We start from the raw sequence: 21,865 nt of genomic DNA, 5'->3' as shown, positions 1-21,865 counted from the left end.
AAGAATTTTAATTTCAATGCATCCGTAGTTTTGATGATTTTTTGTATTTACTAATTCAGGGAACAGACACCCTATGTGATAATATCTAGGTAAAAGAGTCTCTGTGCTGGGATTTAGCTGACTCTGGTGATGTGAGACAGCTAGCAGACGGTTGGTTTAGCCAGTTTGTCTCCTTCCTGACCTGGGTCCCAGAGAGTCAAGGTTTAGCTCTAAGACTATGTACCAAATTACTAGAGAGAAGAGCAGCACCATCCCAGGAGGGATGCATGGCGTCTATCTTCAACAGGTCAGGTCTGCCCCAAAACCTTTTCCAATTGTCTATAAACCCTATGTTCTAGGTGAAAGAGTAAGAACAGTTCATCAGTAAGAACTGTAAGAACTGTGTCTATGCCATCACTTCATTGGCTACTTGAAGAACCTTTAATTAAAGGTGCAAGGCTGGTTGCTACTGGTAAGACAATGCCGGGCATGACAAACATTTTAATAGCAGAAAAAATGACTTTGCGACAACTGTTAGGAGTTGCTGGTAATGGTTTTGAAAATGTGGGAGCTGTTGTGCAATGCCTGGGTATCAAATTACAGAGTATGGTGAAGCTTTTTCTGGACAATATAAAAGAGAAAATGAATGATGAAGACATTTCTTTACTCAGGAATTATTGTAGTGGACTACACCTGAGGAAAGTGACATTTTTCCAAGCATGGACGTTTTACCAACGTTTACGCAAGATGAATATTCTCATCAGCTGCTCATGATTAAAAGTTTTAAAGGGTTGGATTTTTGTGATATTAGTGGAAAAAAGGTAGTATGTATGTTAGTTGTATGTTAAAGTACTGAACAAAGAAACATTGAAAGTGCGGGTATAAACACCATGGGTTGCTCATTATGGGGATGAAACGAATTGTAGACATGTGTGGAGAACTATGTACAAGCCACCGTTGACCAAACCGGAAGGGGATTTGCAGTGGAGGATACTGCACGCTATTGTTGCTGTAAATGCATTTGTGAGCATTATTAATCCGGCAGCTGATAGTAAATGTCCTTTTTGTGACCAGAGGGAAACCGTTTTTCACTGTTTTGTACACTGTGACAGGCTAAAAAGTTTATTCAAAAAAAGTTATTTAAAATCATGTTTGTGGATTTTAAAGTTATTTTTTAAAAGGTTGGTTTCAGTTTTGGGTTTAGGTTTGGAAAGAAAAAGAGAAAGAAAGGACAACTTATTAACTTTATAATTGGAAAAGTGAAAATGGCTATTTATCTGACAAGAAAGGAAAGAATAGTGGGTGAAAGTGGTCAGGATGTAATACAAGTTTTTTAAGAGTTTAATTAAAGTGAGAATCAAGTTTGATTTTTTTGTTTTATAAAAATATGAAGGATATTAAAGAATTTGAAAATGTATGGGATTATTAAAAAAAGCTATGCTGTGTTAAAGATGAAAAATTAACTTTTGCTAGAAGTCTTGAGTGAAGTGTATGTTTGTTAACTGTTTTTAATTGGTTCAAAATAAAGTGTTATAGAATCTCAAAAAATCTCTCTCACACGCACACGCATTACAATATGTTCTGATGTTTGTTGCGCCTAATGTTGAGAACATTTTAATAGTGTATTTCTAATATATTATCAATTGTAGTGATTTTTACTCAGTTCACCGATGAACAGGCACGGATTAACGCACAGGCTTGCCTAGGCTGTAGCCTAGGGGCCCCACGTGTAGAGGGGGCCCCGAAATTGCCTTTGACTTCGACTTTTTGAATTGACTTTTTTTTTTTTTTTTTTACTATCTATTTACTTCAGCGCAAACAAAAAAAGACCCTTTTTGGACCATAAGAAACATAAAAAAGCAGGATTGGATATATGTGACTTGGGTCTGTGCATCTGTCCAATCAGCTGCTGGTTTTCATTTATATCACTATTGCTAAAGAAAGTACGATAGTGGAGCACAAAAACTTAATCACTACACGCATTCTACTGGATAATATTGAATGCCATTTTTAAAATGCATTAATAACTGAGCGCACAACTGATGCTTGCCTGCGCAGTAAATCACTTCTGTGAGATAATCACAGATACACGTGTGGAAATGGCAGCCCGCAAGCTCCTTTTAAACATGGTAGTATTAGGCATCCCAATGTGTGTGTATGCCAGTTTAGGGGTTCAATTGGACCGGGGCTCTCAGGCTGCTCGTTTGTGTCCTATTGCAGACATCCCAAGTCTCCCGGAAGTTCCAGGAGTCTCCCGCATATTAATAGCGGGCGGCTCCCTGATGCCCGCAAAATTTGTTAAAATCTCCCGGAACTTAGAGTGAGCAACCATGCGTGCATAGAAGACAAGATACTCAAATCGTGTGTTGCGCGCATGGCAGAGAGGGAGAGGGAGCGAGAGACCTTGCGCATTAGTGCGCGTGCCTCATGAAGCGCATGCATCCTGATTGACTGATTTCAGTTTTTCACATATCATGTAAGACTGAATATCTCCATTTCTTTGCACAAAACTCTTCAGAAAGTGCCTTTTAATGATTTATTTACCCCCCCCCCACACACACACACAGACACTAAAAATCCCAATTTAACCACTGTGCCAGTTCACCATATGTGTGTGGACCATGTATGGCACCAAATACATTTTTCCAGTAAATCATAATGATTAAGGGGGCCTCACACAAAGAGCAGCTTAGGGGCCCCTGACCATCTTAATCCGCCCCTGCCTATGACGTTGTGATTTTCAGATCACGTGTCACTTAAGGTGTGGTTATGAGTGTATCAGATGACCTCTACCCCTTTGATACGGGGCACCAGCTAAGAATACCATCTTAACAGTATAAGAACAATCGCAAAAGAGCTGTTCAGTAATTCAGAATTAATGTAAATTGGAGGGAGTTGGTCAGCTGATTTATCTGAAGGACTTGTGAGTCTGGACAACGTCTCGGGTTACTATTGTAACCCTTGTTCCCTGAGAGGGAACGAGACACTGCGTCGTCGAGTGACAACACTCTGGGAACGCCCCCAGCGTGACTGCTCTGAAGTATGAATGAAATCAGCCACCAATCCGATTGGTGCAACGTCATGACGTAGTAGGCGACGGCGTACGCGGAAGCTATAAGAAGGCGCCGCCCCAAACAACAGACAGCCTTTGCGATGAAGCGAGCGCTCTACGTGTAGGTGTGGCGACGAGACGCAGTGTCTCGTTCCCTCTCAGGGAACAAGGGTTACAATAGTAACCCGAGACGTTCCCTTTATCAAGGGAACTCAACACTGCGTCGTTGAGTGACGACACTCTGGGAACGTTAATACCCACTATGCCACACCGAAACACGCACATCCTGGCATGAAGCTAGGAACCAGGCACACTCAGGACGCAAGCACTCTAGCACCCGGCGTAGCCGGGAGGTCCAGCTTATAAAATCTTATAAAGGTGTGTGGATTAGCCCAACCCGCCGCCTCACAAATCTCAATAAGTGAGGCTCCTGAAAGGAGGGCCACCGAGGAGGCCAAGCCCCTCGTAGAGTGACCCCTCACGGCCATGGGTGAAGGCATATTGCGCACCCGATAAGCCGTGGCTATAGCCTGCACGATCCAGTTACTAATAGTCTGTCTCGCCGCAACCCTTTCTTAGGGGGGCCAAAGCACACCAAAAGCTGGTCCGACTTCCTCCAATGAGCTGACCTGTCCAGATAGACCCTCAATGCCCTAACCGGGCAGAGCAGGTGCAGCCTAGCTTCCTCTGCCGTCGCGTGAGGCGGAGGATGAAAAGCCTGAAGAAATACTGACCCCATCCCCGTAGAAGGGACCTTGGGCACGTAGCCCGGTCTGGGGTGCAAGATAGCTTTCACCCCGCCTGGGGCAAACTCCAAGCAGGTTGGCGTGACCGCCAAGGCCTGGAGGTCCCCCACTCTCCTCAGAGAAGTGATAGCGAGGAGAAAAGCTACCTCCAGGGTCAGATTTCTCGCCTCAGCCGACTCCAATGGTTCGAAGGGGGCCTCAGCCAGCCCTTCGAGAACCACTGCCAGATCCCAAGCTGGGACTCTGGGATGAGCCGCAGGCCTCAGTCTCCTAGCCCCACGGAGAAACCGTACAACCAAGTGGTGTCTGCCCCGTCCGCTCCCTGGTTCTGGTCCCCTGGGGCATACATCGCTCTGAGAGACGACAGTTTCCCCTGGGACCACAGGAGGATCTGATGCGCCAACCTGCATAGTGGGCGCGACCTCAAACCCCCCTAGTGATTAAGATACAATACCACTGACGTGTTGTTGGATCGTATCAGGACATGGGGGCCGTGAAGGTCCGGGAGAAAGCTCCTCAAAGCTTTGTAAACCGCCAACATTTTTCCAAGCAATTTATGTGCCAGGAGGAATGTTGGGGTCCCCACAGACCCCTCATGAACCGGCCTTCCATGACCGCGCCCCAGCCCGTGAGGGAGGCGTCTGTTGAAAGGATCTTCCTGCAACATAACGCTCCTAACACAGGCCCTTGGGACAGGAACCTCAGATTTTTCCATATGACGAGGGAACGAAGGCATCTGCGCGTTACCCTGATCATACGGTAAGGTTTTCCTCTCGAGGAGAACCCCTTGGTCCCTAGCCACCACTGGAGGGGCCTCATGTATAGCAGGCCGAACGGAATCACGTTGGACGCTGCTGCCATGAGTCCCAGCAGTCTCTGAAACCGCTTCACAGTGCGGCTGTGGCCTAGCTTCATTCCTGAGACCTCCGCCAGTATGGAACCCACCCGTGCAGGAGACATGCTCGCTCGCATCGAGGTTGAGTCCCATACTACACCGAGAAACGTGGTCCTCTGGGCGGGTGTTAACACGCTCTTGGCCGTGTTTAGTCTCAGCCCCAAGCACCTGAGATGGGCTAAAATGACATCTCGATGCCGAATCGCCATCTCGCACGACTGTGCCATAATAAGCCAGTCGTCGATATAATTCAATACACGGATGTCCTGCAGCCTCATCGGGGCCAGAGCCGCATCCATGCACTTTGTGAAGGTGCGAGGGGAAAGAGCTAGACCGAAAGGAAGTACCCGATATTGGTACACTTCGCCCCCGAAAGCGAACCTCAGGAACTTCCTGTGGGCAGGAAGGATGGAGACATGAAAGTATGCGTCCTTTAGATCTATCGTGACGAAGCAGTCCTCGAACTGGATCAGGCCCACGATCATTTGAATTGTGAGCATCTTGAACCTGAATCTCCTCAGAGACCGATTCAAGTACCTCAGATCTAATATTGGACGTAAGCCTCCACCCTTTTTGGGAACAATGAAATAGCGGCTGTAAAAGCCCGACTCCCTGTCTGGGGGAGGGACCTTCTCTATCGCCTCCTTGACCAGCAGAGACTGCACTTCTTGTTCCATAACCTGCCTCTGGGCCGGGGGGACCACGGTCCAGACCACACCGCTGAACTTTGGTGGTGGAGCTCTGAACTGTAATCTGTACCCCCTTCCCACTGTACTCAGGACCCAAGCAGAAATATTCGGGAGGCATGACCATGCACCGATATATTCTACTAGGGGAACCAGCCTCTCGAGGCTGGTCTCTGGTACCCACCGAACCTCCTGCCCGACCCCCTGAAGCGGCCACCCGGCAGAGCTAAGTCGGGGAGGATTTTTGGTGTGCGCACGCATTCGCTGCCCCGGGACTGGCCACCAGATACCTCCCTGCTGGCTACAGGAGGCCCCTGGCGGCGAGGGAGGTACTGCCGGAAAGCCGCCGACTGCTTCCTCACCTCCTGGAATCTCTCGACGACGCTGTTGACTGCGTCGCCGAAGAGACCCACAGGAGCTATCGGGGAATCCAGAAGAAAGGATTTCTCCTTCTCCTTCATCCCCGATAGGTTCAACCAGAGGTGTCTCTCCACGCACACCATGCCAGCCATAGAGCGGCCGATAGCACGGGCCGTCTCTTTGATGACGTGGGGAGCTTTCCACAGCTCTGTAATATCGTCCAGTGACGGACCCTCTCCCTCATCGAGCTCCTTGAGGAGCTCAGCTTGGTAGGCCTGCAGTACCGCCATGGTGTGCAGACAACTACCAGCTCTCCCGGCCGCTCGGTAAGCCCTGCCCACCAGGGACGACGTGTCCCTGAATGGCTTGGTGGGCAGGACAGGGGCTTTCAGGGACGCTGCTGCCTCGGGAGACAGATAGCTCGCTAACACCTCCTCGACGCGAGGCAGCGTCCCATAGCCAGCCTCAGCCGCGCCCACAACACACCCGAAGTCGAGAACTGGGGGTTTCGATAGGTGCGACGAGTACGGTTTTCCCCAGGATTTGCACAACTCATTGTGCAAATCCGGGAAAAAGGGCAAGCCTGCGTGGCGGCTGAACACGCTTTTTGAAGAAGCGTCCATCCAACCTGCTCACAGGCTGGACTTCCACCTCTTCCTGTGGCCAGTCGATGTTGAGTTTGGCCACAGCACATGTCAGCACGTCCACAAGCTCTTCTTGAGCGGGAGAGTGAAGAGGTGAATTCACCTGCACTCCGCCCGCCTCCAGGCTGAACTGATCTGACCCCTCGGAATCAGACAGTATCAGCACTGGGTTATCGACCTCGTGGGAAGAAGCCGCAGCGCGGGCTTCCTCACGAGGCAGAAGAGTGTCTGAATCATCGGACGAGGATTGGGAAGATGCCTCCCGTCGCGAGATCCAGTTGTGAGCCCCAGGATCTACGCCGCCGCTCTGCCTCGACAGACGCGGGACCAGATCCACGAGGCTCGCGAGCCTGGCCGCTCTCAGTGAACACGGCCAGCCGTGAGCGCAGCACCCGGAGCGGCAGCCTCTCACACTCGCTGCAGGCGGCACCCTCAAGCGCCGCCTGAGCATGCTGCGCCCCGAGACACTGCACACACAGCTGGTGTTTGTCTGAGCCCGTAATGTAGCGCGGGCACGGATGAACAGACCTTCTGAACTGCTCGCTTGCCATGCTTATAATAAGGACTGGTGACAGACAACAGTAAATAGACAAACAATATTCACACAGAGCGCCTCGCTGAAGAGCAAAGACTGTCTGTTGTTTGGGGCGGCGCCTTCTTATAGCTTCCGCGTACGCCGTCGCCTACTACGTCATGACGTTGCACCAATCGGATTGGTGGCTGATTTCATTCATACTTCAGAGCCGTCACGCTGGGGGCGTTCCCAGAGTGTCGTCACTCGACGACGCAGTGTTGAGTTCCCTCGATAAAGGGAACCAGTAGAGTCTTTGATCATCAACACAATGAAGACAGTGTAATAAAATTAATGAAATTTATTACCAACGATTAATAATGCTAGTAATGGATTCTAAAGGATAGTAATCTAATAACCAAAAAGTAATGAATGAACCAATAAAACCAATAAATGATGTGATCACAGAATGGATAAATGCAATGCTGTTGAACAGAATGTAGAAATGGAAGGGAATTGTATGCGAATGTAGTGGACCAGGCAGCTGGGTCAGTCGAATCTTCACAGGGTCCTTTGCAGGCTGGCTGCGTCACTGAGGAGCCATATGGGACCGGCAATGTCTGCTGATGCAGAGGTCCTGGATGTGCTCCACTGTTGTGTAGTGTCTTTCCTCATCAGGTCAGAAGCTCAGGAAATGGTGTGTCTGTTAGTTTCTCCTTACCCGTCGGGTTAGAAATGCAGAACAAGGGTGTGTCTAACCTGGGGACATATTTATCCCTTTCCTTTCTTCTACACTTACGTCGTGAAAAGGGAGAAAAGGAGAGCAGTGTGCTTCGCTTCATTCTGCTTGTTAATGGTAAAATGGTAGCAGACAGTGCAAAAAAGCAGACTAAAGAAAGGGGAGGTCCTGCTGGAATAACATTGTAACCTGCAATGAAGTCAATGAAAACTCCCCACTGTTAATGTCACACTCTTTGGTCTTTTTTAAAAAAACATACATTCTAAAACATCCAAGGTGTAAAATGTGCAATCTATTCTACTTTACTTCAATGCTTCCATTCTGTAAATGTATAGCTTGCATTATTTTAATTCATCTGTGGTTGTGAAATCATTTGGAGCCTTTAGGAAAATTTTAATGGGGTGACCAGAAGAGGACAGTAAAAATCCTAGGGTGGCGCACTAAATACATACACAGGAAAAAGTGGTAACCTGCGTTAATTTCAATATTTATTTCTTCTTCATTTAACCAACACAATTATTTATTTAAATTAAGCTATAATAATATTCACATATTAATAGACACTGTATATTCATGTTTCCTGCTATTGTAATTTTTGTGTAAATACATTTATACGAGTGATGCACCGAAATTAAAATTCAGGATACATACGGCTAAACAGTGGCGTGCACAAGGGGGGGTTTCGGGGGACTTGAGCCCCTGCCCCTTTGAAAGTGAAAGTCTCCTTTTCGATCGCACCACAGTGCCCCCGCGGTTGGCTGTTTCCACCCCAGAACGTGATTTCTATTGAAGGGGACATACGACCCCCACATTTATTGTGCTATTTTAACAGTGCATCATTATATGACAGGCTGCGTATTATTTAGCATTGTTAGTCCCTGCTTTCTGTGATGCTAGAATTAAATTAATTAAATAAGTCAATACCTGTAAAAGTTAATTGTCTGAATCAAACAAAGATGACATTATTGCTTATATCTATCATGCTCCAAACATAAACCTCTCTCTTTTTTTCTCCATTTTTCCAATTGTTTTCTCAGATTTCTGTCCACATCTTAGTATGCCTGTAGAGACTGATGAGTCTATGACCTCGTCTTCTCTCAATCTGGTCTGGCCTACATGCCAGCAATGCCAGTCACACAACCCCAAAGAAGGCAAAAGTGGTAGATTCAGCCCTGAGTTGTGTGTTCGTGATGTAACCAGGCTGGATTACCTAGATGGTTGCTGTGGGCTTACTCCTCAAATTTCAACGGTTAGTCCAATAACCAAACTCTCCATAAGTGATTTACAACACACAGCGAGTCCTGCAGGTCTGCCCAGTCTCTACTTGCCTCAAAAATCAGGAAGACGCCTTCAGAGAGACTGTAGAGCCCACATAGAAGATCTGAGTGAAGATTTCTCAGGCATCAACATTCAAAACACCTTGAATTCCCCTGTCCTATATTCACATGCCCGGAACCCTGTGAGTGAGGATGAGGAGATTTTAGAAAAGCCTAGTCCTCTTCGTTCTGACCTGGGTGAGAATATCAGCAACTATTCTCCAACAAAACAGCCAGGATTTTACGGTATGTCTGTTATTTGTATGATTTAAGAGGTCATGATATGAGGAATATTTTTTAATCTTTTGGTATACAAGTGGTCATTGTATTGTTAAAAGACTGTAGGTTTCAGACCTCAAAATTTCCACCTCACTCCAAAAAAAGGCCAGAGTACAGAGTACACATTGCTGCCACCTATTTTCTTTTTTTTAAAAACTCAATTATGTCGTAATAAAAAGATCTTGACGTTTTAACATCTTTTGTTTTAATAACGAGATCTTATGTTGTAAAAACAACCTGAGAGAACCTTGTGCTGAGAGAATTTTCTTGTGGTGCTCTCCGCAGATATTGTTGTAATTTATTGATGTAGCTTACAGTTCATAACAGATCACCATCTTCTAAATGGATCACTCATGATTAGCCTCAGTGGCATAATTTTGACGGACTCCGGTGCAGCTACAAACTATCATAACTATCTATAGGCCTGTAATTAGGACATATTTTAGACATGTATTAAAAACAGAATCTATCTCTATGATTTCAGCTTCACTGGAAACAGGTCAGGGTTTGTTACGCATGTCAGTCCATTCCCGGCGTTTTTGGTTTACTTCTTATTTATTAAATATACGGGCAATTATTGACTAAACATTGATCAAAATAAAGAAAGACTTTCTAAAAACAAAACAAAACCAAGAAAAAAAATGAAGGGGTCAAAATCATGTCTGCTGACCCCACTCCATGTCTTCAGACATACTGCACATCTTATAATACAGTATCATTTTTATCCATACAGATAAAATTCAAGACATAATTATAAAATATATCATGATATCATTGATTCATACGGAAGCTTATTGCATTCACTTGAGAAAAAAAATCTACTCTGTTTTTCTGAATTAATGACTTAATTATCTCAGAATTATGAGAGAATTTTTCATGAATACATTTTTTTGCTCTGTTTTTCTGAATTAATGACTTAATTATCTCAGAATTATGAGATAATTTTTCATGAATACATTTTTTTGCTCTGTTTTTCTGAATTAATGACTTAATTTTTTCTTGAAAAAAAATATTTTGTTCTGTTTTTCTGAATTAATGACTTAATTATCTCAGAATTATGAGATAATTTTTCATGAATAAATTTTTTTTGCTCTGTTTTTCTGAATTAATAACTTAATTATCTCAGAATTATGAGATCATTTTTCATGAATAAATGTTTTTTGCTCTGTTTTTCTGAATTAATGACATAATTATCTCAGAATTATGAGATCATTTTTCATGAATAATTTTTTTGGTCTGTTTTTCTGAATTAATGACTTAATTTTTTCTTGAACATTTTTTTCTTCTGTTTTTCTGAATTAATGACTTAATTTTTTCTTGAAAAAAATATTTTGTTCTGTATTTCTGAATTAATGACTTAATTATCTCAGAATTATGAGATCATTTTTCATGAATACATTTTTTTGCTCTGTTTTTCTGAATTAATGAGATCCCTCAAAATCCAGCCAAGAGCTCTATTTTACTTGGATTGCATGGAAGTAAACATGTCCCGCCTTTTAAATTTAATCCGGATTTATTTTACTTTGGGTTTGAGACATTGGCCCTCATTTATCAAAAGTGCGTACACCAAATTTCCAGCGTACACCTTGCGTACACCCAAACCCACGGTGACTTTGAGATTTATCAATATGGACGTTGGCGTACGGTACGCTCAAATCCCACGCCAGCTCAGGAGGTGGTGTACGCACGTTTGAGTTAGTGTGAAAATGCGCAGAAAAACAATTTTTCTTGCACCACAAAACGCACTGACAAGATATGCTATATTATGACCCACTGTTAAAAACCACAACAACAACATTCAGTGTTTATTTTTGTGCAACATGAACGTCAATGTTTCATTTCTGTGACTTTACCAAAGCGTTTGATTTTTAGGCATATGTATTCATCCAGTCGCGAGCCTGTGTGCTTTATCTGACGTTTCAGGCCCGCCTGGCCCGGCAGCTGCGCACGGACTGGGACTAAAATAATTCAGACTGACAAAATAATAAACATGACCTTCTTCTTTTAAATAATAATAAAATCAATAAAAACGACATTCTTCTTCTAAATAACAAGCGCCATTAAGAATAATAATCATAATAATAAGAAGAAGAATCTTACAAATTGTAATGTAATTATTAATGTGAATGAATTTTACTCCACATCACATCATCATCACTATTGTACACCCCAATACATGTGCCGTGATACGAAATTAAATGCTATTTTTTTCAAAACGTGCTGTAAAATAATGCAGTGATGGTAATTTATCATCCAAACAGCTTTAAACTGCTGGAGTGCGCTTCTTAACCCCCACACTATTAACAGTACTCGTTATTTGTGTCCATATTTTGTTTTTGTAGGTGCCTTTAATTCTACTCTTTAAACTCCCAAATAAAACAATTTCGGGTTTTTTTTCCACTTCCCTGGTGATCTCGATGGGCGCGTCTCAATCATCTCAATAGGTCAGTAGTCAGAGCACTGATCAGGGAATCAGCCCATTGACTTATGTCCTAATCAGTGCCCTGACTAGTGGACTAGTGAGATGATTGAGCCCGCCCGATCTCCACGTCGGAGAAGTTTCGCTTCTTTGCCGTCTTCTGTTTGTCCATGGCGTAAAATGAGGGCATGGGGGAGGCGGAGACTTGAATATATAGGGGCGTGTTATTCTAATGACGATCGTTTTCAGCCGCCAAATTTATCAAGGGCAAGTATTGCGTACACCTTGATTGCAGAGGTACGCACAGCTTCATAAATCAGGCGGTGAGAGGAGTGTAAGCATAATCTTACGCCAACATATACACCAGTTTCTACGCAAGATTGATAAATGAGGGCCATTGTCTTTAAGTAATAAAAATTGTATTGTTTTTAGTGCATCAACTTTGTGCAGACACCTCAAGACAGCAGAAAAGAACATTCTGATCTGCTTGTCATTGCTATTGCACTCCATGGGGATCCAGTATTTTCAACAATTGCCTGATTGTCTTTTGTGTCACCACGTAGCCAGCCTGAATGCATTTCAGATGCATCATCTTAACACGATCACATAGTAATGCGTATCAATAGTACGAGTGTGAAATCGTGTCTAATGTATATCGTCTGGAATGTATATTGTGTGGAATGTATACTGAGATAATGCAAGTGCTACGCAGTCTTTCGCGTGCATATGATACGCACTTTATGGTGTGCATATGACATGCTCTTGAGTAGGTTGGGGGTGGGGGGTTCGTACGTATAATACGCAATAAAGTGCGTATCATAAGCACGTGAAAAACAGTGTACCATATGCACACCAAAACTTATTTTGGCGTATACATTCCACAAGATTGCACACTTGTACTATTTATACGCATTTTCATGCGATTATTAAGCGCTTTCGCAGTGATGTGATGTCAAACATCAGCCTTTGTTCGAAGCGCCGGTTGGTGGTTGTGGCATTTGTCCCGCCTCTCCTCCACTGTGATTGGACATTGATGTTCACCCAAAGTTGAACTGTGGACGCTCAACGCGTAAAAATGGACAAAACCTGCCAGCTGTTGGCGCTATTGAAAAGTGCGGCGCATCCATTGGAAACAATTGAAAACATATGCTGGGCGAGGCGAGAACACCTGTTTGTACACGCTGCCTTAATAGGCTATTATTGTGCTACTTCTATTATGTACACCTCGGAGAATTACCGAGGTCCGGACCTCGGGGACCTCAATGGTGGGTACGGCCCTGGTTGAATCATTGTTACAATGTTGATTCTAGATCACTTGTTGAAACTGAAAATTACAACTACACTTCAATGGACCACTTCAGATTTGGAGAAAACCTTTTAAAATATAAATGACACCACCTCAGCAGTTGAGTGAATTTACTTTATTTAACAGTTTACATAAAAGATGCTTCTTTAAAAAAGGGGGAGAGGGGAACAAGAGGACAAAAGCATCACAACCTTTAAAAATAAAATTAATTTCAGCAGTCTGATGTCGTTATAACTGCAGGTTGGCCAACAGTTCAGGTTTTAAAAATCTGGCTTGCATCAGATGACTGCCTCTTTTCCTTTGGGTTCTCTGAAATCTGAAAAAGTAAGCAGGATGTTACTATCAGTTCAGATTTAAATCATACAGTCAAATTTAAGACTGTTAATATACTAATCACAATATGATTCACTTAAAAAAAATTTTGCTCAACACAAAATATTCAAACTATAGTACTGTTAAATTCTATATATTTATTTTAGTTTTCTAAAATCTATTAACGCTCAATATCAAAAGAAAGTGTGTGAGATTTTTCCCACAGAGTTTATCTCCAGCCCTAATTAATCACACCTGAAGCAGCTGATCAAGGTCATTACCTCAATGAAAAGGCCATGTCCACACTAATACGTTTTCATTTGAAAACTTATATTTTTCTCTCTCCGTTTTGTGCTTCCGTCCACACTGAGACAGCGTTTTAAGTCAATGAAAACGTATCGTTTTGAAAACGCTTTTCAAAGCGATACATTTGAAAATGCCGTCTTTGCGTCGTAGTGTGGACTGTGAAAACGGAGGCTTTTTAATACGATGGCGCATTTTTAGCTATGAGATGCAGTCATATGGCCATGATGGTGAACGACATTGTACAGCAGTTGTTTTGTATGCTTTCTGTTTTGACAGCCTTGTTAAATATTAATGTCAGTTTATACATACTGTTAAAAAACTCAGTGCCCTTTCTAGACATTGCTGCAAAATTTCAAAGAGTAAATAAACGAGTATAGCGGAAATGAAGAGTAAATAAACGAGTATAGTCGAAGCGTCTTGGATTTGCTCATGCACAGTACGGGGATGTAAGCGTTTTCAGACGTTTCAGTGTAGATGAACATTTTTTGGAAAACGATTGAAAATGTTAGTGTGGATGCGGAGTGTTTTTAGATGAAAACTCTGTTTTTAAATTTATCCGGATTAGTCTGAGATTCTGAGCTATGACCATAGACCATTACATAAATCTCAGTTCATTTTCTGTGAAACTACATAGCATTCAAATGTCAAGTCAGTTTTCAACAAAACATTATTTAAAGGGATAGTTCAGTTCACCCTGAAATTAAAATGTCATATTTACTCACTGTCAAGTTTTTCCAAACGTGTATGAGTGTCTTTCTTCTGCTGAACACAAAATAATATATTTTAATTAATGTTGGTAACCAGACAGTTTACGGTAGCCATTGATTAGTAGGAAAAAATACTATGGATTTCAATGACCAATTGTCTGGTTATTCATTAAAATATATATTTTTTTGTGTTCAGCAGAAGAAAGACACTCTTCTCCTGAAGACTGAGTAAATTATGACCATTTTCATTTTAGAGAGAACTATCTCTTTAAAGCTGCAGATTCACCTCATGTCAACCATAATCTCTATAACAAAATAGCTGTCATGTCAGTCACTTTTTCAATCATTACAAGATGTTTTTTATAATTTGTGTTTCATTGGATACTGAATGGCAATCAGTTACATTCCCTTAAGTGAATGGAAATTCAGGAATATGAATAATTACCTGATTAGTAATTAAGGGACCAGAAGATAAGACACAGGTCAGGTGAGGCTGTCGACACACTCAATAGCTAGCTGTGTCCCAAAGTGGAGGGTGCGCACTTCAAAGGCCAGGCCAGGCCAGGCCACGCCTTCAAAGTTCACACAAAGGACGAACCGAGGGACAGGGTTGCCAGGTCTGAATAATAAAACCCCTCCAATTGTTATTCAGAAGTATCGGAATCACGGCCAGAATGGGCCAAAATATCCCAAAATGCGGGGCGTGGGCGGTAGAAATATTGCTTAAGTAAAGACAACTTAACCTGTGGACTATAGGCTACAAACACCCCAAAGCAACAGTAGTCTAAATGCAACCCCATTCCAGACTTGGCAACAATGAACCAAGCGTCGTTATTGGCCTAGCAGTTTGTGACAACTGACAGCGGACGTTCGTGAGAAGATTTTAAAAAGAGAAATGGAGCATATATAATAATAATAATAATAATAATAATAATAATAATAATACTTACTATAATACTATATAATACTATATATATATATATATATATATATATATATATATATATATATATATATATATATATATATATATATATAATAGGCCTATTTCTTTTTTTTGTTTTTTTGTTTTTTTGAGCTTTTTATTGGGTTTTGACATGCTTCACAGCCTGCGACGATGGGAGACCGGACCATAGCATGTAAATCTAGCCGCTCAAATATTGTCAAATTGCAAATATTAGTTAACAGTTCAGTTTATTTCTTATGTTAAATGTAAATATAAATGTGTTTAATGTAGCTACAAATTATAACGTGCATTACAAACATAAACAATGTAGGCTACAGAACAACCACTTTTCTTTAATTTAGCCTACGTTTAAAGTTAATGAAAATGAACAATAGACAGTAGTTTCTTTGTTTAATTTACAAATAACTTGCATAAAAAATAATAATAAACTAATACTATAGCCTAGCCATTTAAAGTGTTCTGTGTCGGCCACGCATTCAGCCTTAGGAGGATCGATCTTTCGGTGACTGTCTTCAGTGAACATTCATTCATTCATTCATATAAAAAAACTTTATTTTAGCATCTAAGTCAGCAGTTTTCGTTTATTTACATTTTTTCTTATAATTCTGAGTGACAGATGTCACATTTGATTTAGCCTATATTTCTGTGATATTTGTTTCCTATCCCCATTGTCTCTCTTTCTGTAATGGAAATTTAAAGGATAGATTCTGGAAACAAAATCTAAATTTAGCTGGATCAGTCGGGTCGGGAATAAAATAATTTATAGCGGGTGAGCACGGAGTGAATTTTACACGCGAGCGGAATGGTGCGGAATGCGGTGTGGAATAGCGGGAGCGGGACGAAAATACAGCCCGCACAGATTTAATTTTGAAGGCTATTTAAAGAAAATGTATAAAAAAGAGAAAGAACAGCAAAAAGGGTGATAATGGACTGATTCATCTTCTTGATAGAATGTTTGTGAAATAAATAGCATTTAAAAATTGGGAAAATAAAGTTTATCTTGGTTGCTCAGGGCAGGGAACTGGGAACTGTGCAAATGCGAAGAGGCTCCACCCCCTAGGGTTTTTCGGGGGAAAAGCGAAAAAGGGGGCAGAGGAGTGCCTCGCTGTTTCAAGTGCAGTTCTCTGTTCAAGTCGGGGTGTGTACGGCGTGGGTTGTGGCCTACAACAGCCCAAATAAACACCCCTTTTCACCAACACATCTCATTATTGCCTGAGAACGCTACAACTGGTGTCAAAAGTAAAAACGATCGCAGACAGCTGGAGATAAAGTGTCTGATTTGAGTCATGATTGTGCGTGCGTGATTCAAGCAGCTGATCTTCCACGGGTAAGAATGGATAATACTGTGCGCATTAAGATGGAGGAAGATGACGGTTATGCTGGGGCAGCAAATACGTTTGGTGGGCACACCGCGTCTTTAACCAGTCATTTTAAGGCGAATTTGGTAAAGAAAGAGCCGGGTGGAGCCACTGATGCAGGCCAGAAAGCGAGCCGCCATTATCCGCCGCTGCCGTGCGGCATCGGCCGCCATTGCCCGCCGCTGTCGAACGTCATGATGTCAGACGCCAGCGCGTTCTCGCATGAAGCGAGGGGTCAAAAGGTAAACAACAATGGCGGCGGCCATGAATCGAATATGCTGGTTTGAATAAAAACACCTAAATACTCTGGCAAATCGGGGAGGCTTTTCATGCCCAATTTGAGCTATTGGCTCATGCATATGGTTGGTCAGAAGAACAGAAAGCCCTTCATCTCGCTCTTTGCTTAACAGATGATGCACTCTCATGTTTGTTGCTGCTTGACACTAGTGAAAGAGCTGATTATGGTGCATTGGTTGGTGCATTGAGACGCCACTTTGGACAGTGTTTCCGATCTGAGCTTCTCAGGTCCGAGTTGGACAGCCGTCAAAGAATTCCAGGAGAACCACTGCGAGCTCTGGCCAATGATATTGAATCTCTAGCAAGGCGAGCTTATGCACATATTCCACCATCAGTGCAGAGCGAGTTGGCCCGTGATCAGTTCATCAGAGCTCTTTCTCCAGCAGAACTGCGCATACATACACAGCTGGCACGCCCACGTGATTTGGCTGAAGCCTTAGAGTTGGCGCTGGAGAGCCATTCACCAAAGCTGAATGGCTGGACGAGATTACAGAGATGATTCGTGGGCTGGCATTGCCTCCTCCCAGACGGCAGACACAGGCCCGACTTTGCTGGGGGTGTGGTCAGCCGGGGCATTTGGTTAAGGAATGCCCTGTGCTAGCTAAGAATTCGGGAAACAGGAAGGGGGCGCAGTAGGCGGGACGCTGCAGACCCCCAAGCCCTTGTCCTGCTCAGCGCCAGTGCTATCAGACAGGCCAACTATAAACAACGGGACAAATTAACTAGGGGTGGTGGTAGTAGGAAGGACAGCTATATCATATGCCATATTTCCATTGGCAATTGAGGGACTTGAGTGCACTGCCCTGGTAGACACAGGGTCTGTGGTTCGTCCGGAGGTGGTGCCACAGGGAACACAGCTGGAGAACACAGCAGTTCAGCTGCGCACAGTGACGGGGAGGCTGGCACCAATGAAAGGGAAGGGGCTGTTGACACTGACTGTCGGGGGCGTGAGCGTGCAGCATCCTGTGTGGATATTTAATGTGCAGGACAGTTGTATTCTGGGTCTGGACTTTTTGAGGGACCATGGCTGTCAGTTGGACCTGTCTAAGGCCACGTTGAGTTTTGGTAATGGTCAGGCGGTTAGGATGAGGCCTCCAGGAGCTCGTCACACAGATGGGCCGGCGGTTGGTTCTTGGGCATGTCACTTAGATGACGGGGACAGCTCAAGCTACACAGTACCACCCAGTGAGTCCCAAGAAGAGCCCCCGTTACAGTGCACATGGCCTAGGACTGCTCGGGGAAGAGAGGGGGAGACAATGGGGGTGCTACGGGAAATAATGCAGAGGAGCTCCGCCGGCTTGGACAAGCAGCAACAAGAACAGTTGTGGGAGCTTCTAGTGGAGTTCCAGGCACTGTTTTGCCTGTGATAAAGGGGACCTGGGTCAGACTTCCCTGGTACAACACCATATCGACACAGGGGACGCAGCGCCCATACGTCAGCGACCAAGATGCATGCCCTTAGGACGGCAGGAGGCTGCGGAGCAGGCTTTAGTGACGATGCAGCGTGCCGGTATAATAGAACCTTCTGAAAGCCCCTGGGCATCCCCAGTAGTCATGGTCCCGAAGAAGGAGGGAGGAGTGGCACTTTTGTGTCGATTACAGGAGGCTCAATGCAGTGACACGGAAAGACTCGTATGCTCTTCCACATGTGGATGAATGTTTGGATTATGTGGCTGGGTCTTGCTGGTTTTCATCATTGGACTTGAGAAGTGGGTATTGGCAAGTGCCGCTGACATCGGAGGCCAGACCCAAGACGGCTTTTTGCACGAGTAGGGGGCTGTGGCAATTTAAAGTTCTCTGTTTTGGTCTTTGCAATGCCCCTGCCACATTTGAGCGCTTAATGGAGAGGGTACTGGAAGGCATTCCGCAGCAGCAGTGTCTGGTGTTTTTGGATGACATACTGGCACATGGGAGCTCTTTCAATTCAGCTGTTACAACCTTGAAGGCAGTGCTGGAGAAAATTAGAGCAGCAGGTCTGAAGTTACATCCCAATAAATGCCAGCTGTTGAGCAGGGAGGTGACCTTCTTGGGGCATTACATAGGCAGTGAGGGAATTGGCACTGCTGAAGACAAGGTGACAGCCGTACGGGAGTGGCCTGTTCTGGTGAGCCAAAGAGAGCTAAAAAGCTTCCTTGGTTTAGCATCATATTACAGGAAGTTTGTACAGGGCTTTTCCTGTATTGCTGCTCCCTTGTACAAGCTACTACAGAAAGATCAGTGCTTTGTCTGGTCAGAGGGCTATCAAAAAGCTTTTGAAACTCTTAAACAGGCCCTGGTGTGCGCGCCAATTACAGAGTTACGAGTTCACTGTGACACATCGTGCGGGGGAATGGCATGGTAACGCAGACGCCCTGTCGAGACGGCCATGTAGCATGCAGAGATGCAAGTATTGTGAGCGCAGAGAAGCCCGGGAGCTGGAACTTAGCCAGAAAATCGACTTGGTCTGCAGGGAGCTGCAAGAGGTGGATGTCAGTCTATGGGCAGAGAATCAGAGGCGGGACCCGGACCTGCAGCCTGTGTTGCTGTGGGTAGAGGCAAAGCAGCGGCCACCCTGGGAGGAGGTAGCAGCCCTCTCCCCATTCACCAAGGGATTGTGGGCTAAGTTCAGATGCTTGCGGCTAATGGAGGGGGTTCTCCAGCGAGCATAGGTGGGGCCAGCAACAGGAGAAAAGATATGGCAAGTAGTGGTTCCTGGGGGCATGCAAGAGACAGTGTTGACGGCCATGCATGGCTCTGCAGGATCTGGCCATTTTGGGGTGACAAAGAAACTTCAACGTCTGCGTCAGAGCTTCTATTGGGGATGGCTGAGGTGTGATGTGGAGGACTTTTGCAGGCGCTGTGATCTTTATACAGCATGCAAAGGGCCACAGGGTCAGTCCAGGGCCCAGCTACAGCAGTTTCCAGTGGGGCCAATGCAGCGTGTGTGGGTAGACATCATGGGGCCATTTCCTCACACCACGCAGGGGAATCGCTTTGTTTTGGCTGCAATGGATTATTTTACTAAATGGCCTGAGGCCTTTGCACTGCCTGACCAGGAGGCTGTGACCCCAGAGTATCCATAGTGACCAAGGTAGAAACTTTGAGTCCAAGGTATTCTCTTCCATGTGTGAGCGGTTAGGAATCAACAAGACCCGCACCACCCCACTCCACCCTCAAAGTGACGGGCTTGTAGAACGATTTAACAGGACACTAGCTGAGCAGTTGTCCATCTTAACATCCACTCATCAACATGATTGGGACACTCATCTGTCGCTGGTATTGATGGCATGTCGCTCTGCTATTCAGGACTCTACCTCATGCACTCCGGCCCTGCTTGTATTGGGTAGGGAGATTAGGACCCCTGCAGAGTTGGCCTTTGGCCAGCCCCCAGATGCTCCACCTGTTCATGCATATATGCATATACCAGAAGGCAGTTGGTGACTGCTGGGGTGAGGCAAAAGAGAGCTTATGACATGCATGCCCGGGGGCGTGACTTTGGGGTGGGAGAGCTAGTTTGGGTTTACAGCCCAGTGAGGAAGAGAGGGAGGTGTCCGAAACTGGATAGCCACTGGGTGGGACCATGCCCAATATTGGAAAAGCTGGGGGAGGTTGTATATCGGGTGCAGTTGCCTCCTCGGGGGCGCAAAGTGGTGCTGTGTCGGGATAGGCTGGCCCCTTACTGGGGTGCTGCATCACCGCTGGCCAGCACAGTGCTTCCTCCACAAAACGCTGAAACCCTGAAGGGGCCAGAGGGGGTAACCGAATTAGCGGAGATGTCCAGTGGTGGCCAGCAAGTGACACTGTTAACTGACACCCCTCTGGGCAAGTCTTCGAGGGGCTCTGAGGAATCAGTACCTGAAGGCTAAGGTCACACGCTCCTCAGGGGGCGTCCAAAGAGAAGGAGGAGAACCCCAGTCAAGTTTAGAGACTTTGTCCTCGAGGTCAAGGACTTCAGTAGAAGGAGGGTAGTGTAACATGTTCTAAATGTTATTGTGTTTTAGTGGACAAGGAGTTTAATATTTATGTGACACTATTCATTTTTGGTGTTGTGGACTGTTATCATTAACTTCATTACCTGTTATTGGAGGTTCGGGTTAAATATGCAAAGAGGCTCCACCCCCTAGGGGTTTTTTGGGGGGGAAACGAAAAAAAGGGGGCAGAGGAGTGCCTCGCTGTTTCAAGTGCGGTTCTCTGTTGAAGTCGGGGTGTGTACGGCGTGGGTTGTGGCCTACAACAGCCCAAATACATTTGACCAACATTTCACCAACACGTCTCATTATTGCCTGAGAACGCTACAGTATCATCTCAGATGCATCCCGCTCATGCCTAAAATTCACTCCGTGCTCACCTCGTCACATGCTATAAATTATTTTATTCCCGATGCACCCGACTGATCCAGTTAAATTTAGATATCGTTTCCAGAATATCTCTGTAACAAAGTTTGTGGATGGAAGGAAAAGGACACGGGGGTCGGGAGGACTGCTGACACTTTTATTGTAATTATTACTCAAAACACAATGTCCACACACTCCAGTGTGTATCTTTCTCTTAAACACTCAGGAACAGTTTCACTTCCGGCTTCCGGTAAACTCAGTCTCTCAGGGGGGTGTCAGCAGTCCGTCTCTCTCTCGTCTGCTTCCGTTTCCCCGGGCGTTTTATATTCTCCCCGCGCCCATTACTGAAACGAGATACAGGTGTTATCAATCTGCGTCCAACCCATTCACTTACCGCTCGTCCCACGGCTCTCTCTCCCGCTGCAGACCTCGCTGAACCAGGCCCCCCTTGCCACATACCCCCACCGCCCGACTCAGGCCGGGGAGCCGTCCGGCCTGCAGCCCCCCCATTCCTGGAGAGGAAGTCGGCCACAGCCATCTGAACACCCGGTCTGTGGACCACCTTGAATTTAAAAGGCTGAAGAGCTAGATACCAACGGGTGATCCGCGCGTTGGTATCCTTCATGCGGTGGAGCCACTGGAGAGGAGCGTGATCCGAACAGAGGGTGAACTC

General features: G+C 44.9%; 1 protein-coding gene across 3 annotated transcripts in view; it reads left to right on the top strand.

Annotated features, from left to right (window-relative positions):
- traf3ip2a (TRAF3 interacting protein 2a) overlaps nt 1-21,865 on the top strand; it is a 181,759-nt gene that overhangs the window by 38,107 nt on the left and 121,787 nt on the right. For all 3 annotated transcript variants that reach the window (XM_067417395.1, XM_067417397.1, XM_067417394.1), the window contains one exon: nt 8,650-9,174. In XM_067417395.1, the coding sequence (XP_067273496.1) occupies nt 8,670-9,174 (505 nt within the window). In that variant the 5' untranslated portion in view covers nt 8,650-8,669. The remainder of the gene's footprint in view (nt 1-8,649; nt 9,175-21,865) is intronic.

The sequence above is a fragment of the Pseudorasbora parva genome, chromosome 15 (genome assembly GCF_024679245.1).
Source record: "Pseudorasbora parva isolate DD20220531a chromosome 15, ASM2467924v1, whole genome shotgun sequence".
Taxonomy (NCBI): domain Eukaryota; kingdom Metazoa; phylum Chordata; class Actinopteri; order Cypriniformes; family Gobionidae; genus Pseudorasbora; species Pseudorasbora parva.
Note: the sequence above shows the minus strand (reverse complement) of the source record. Positions and strands in the feature narration are given on the sequence as shown.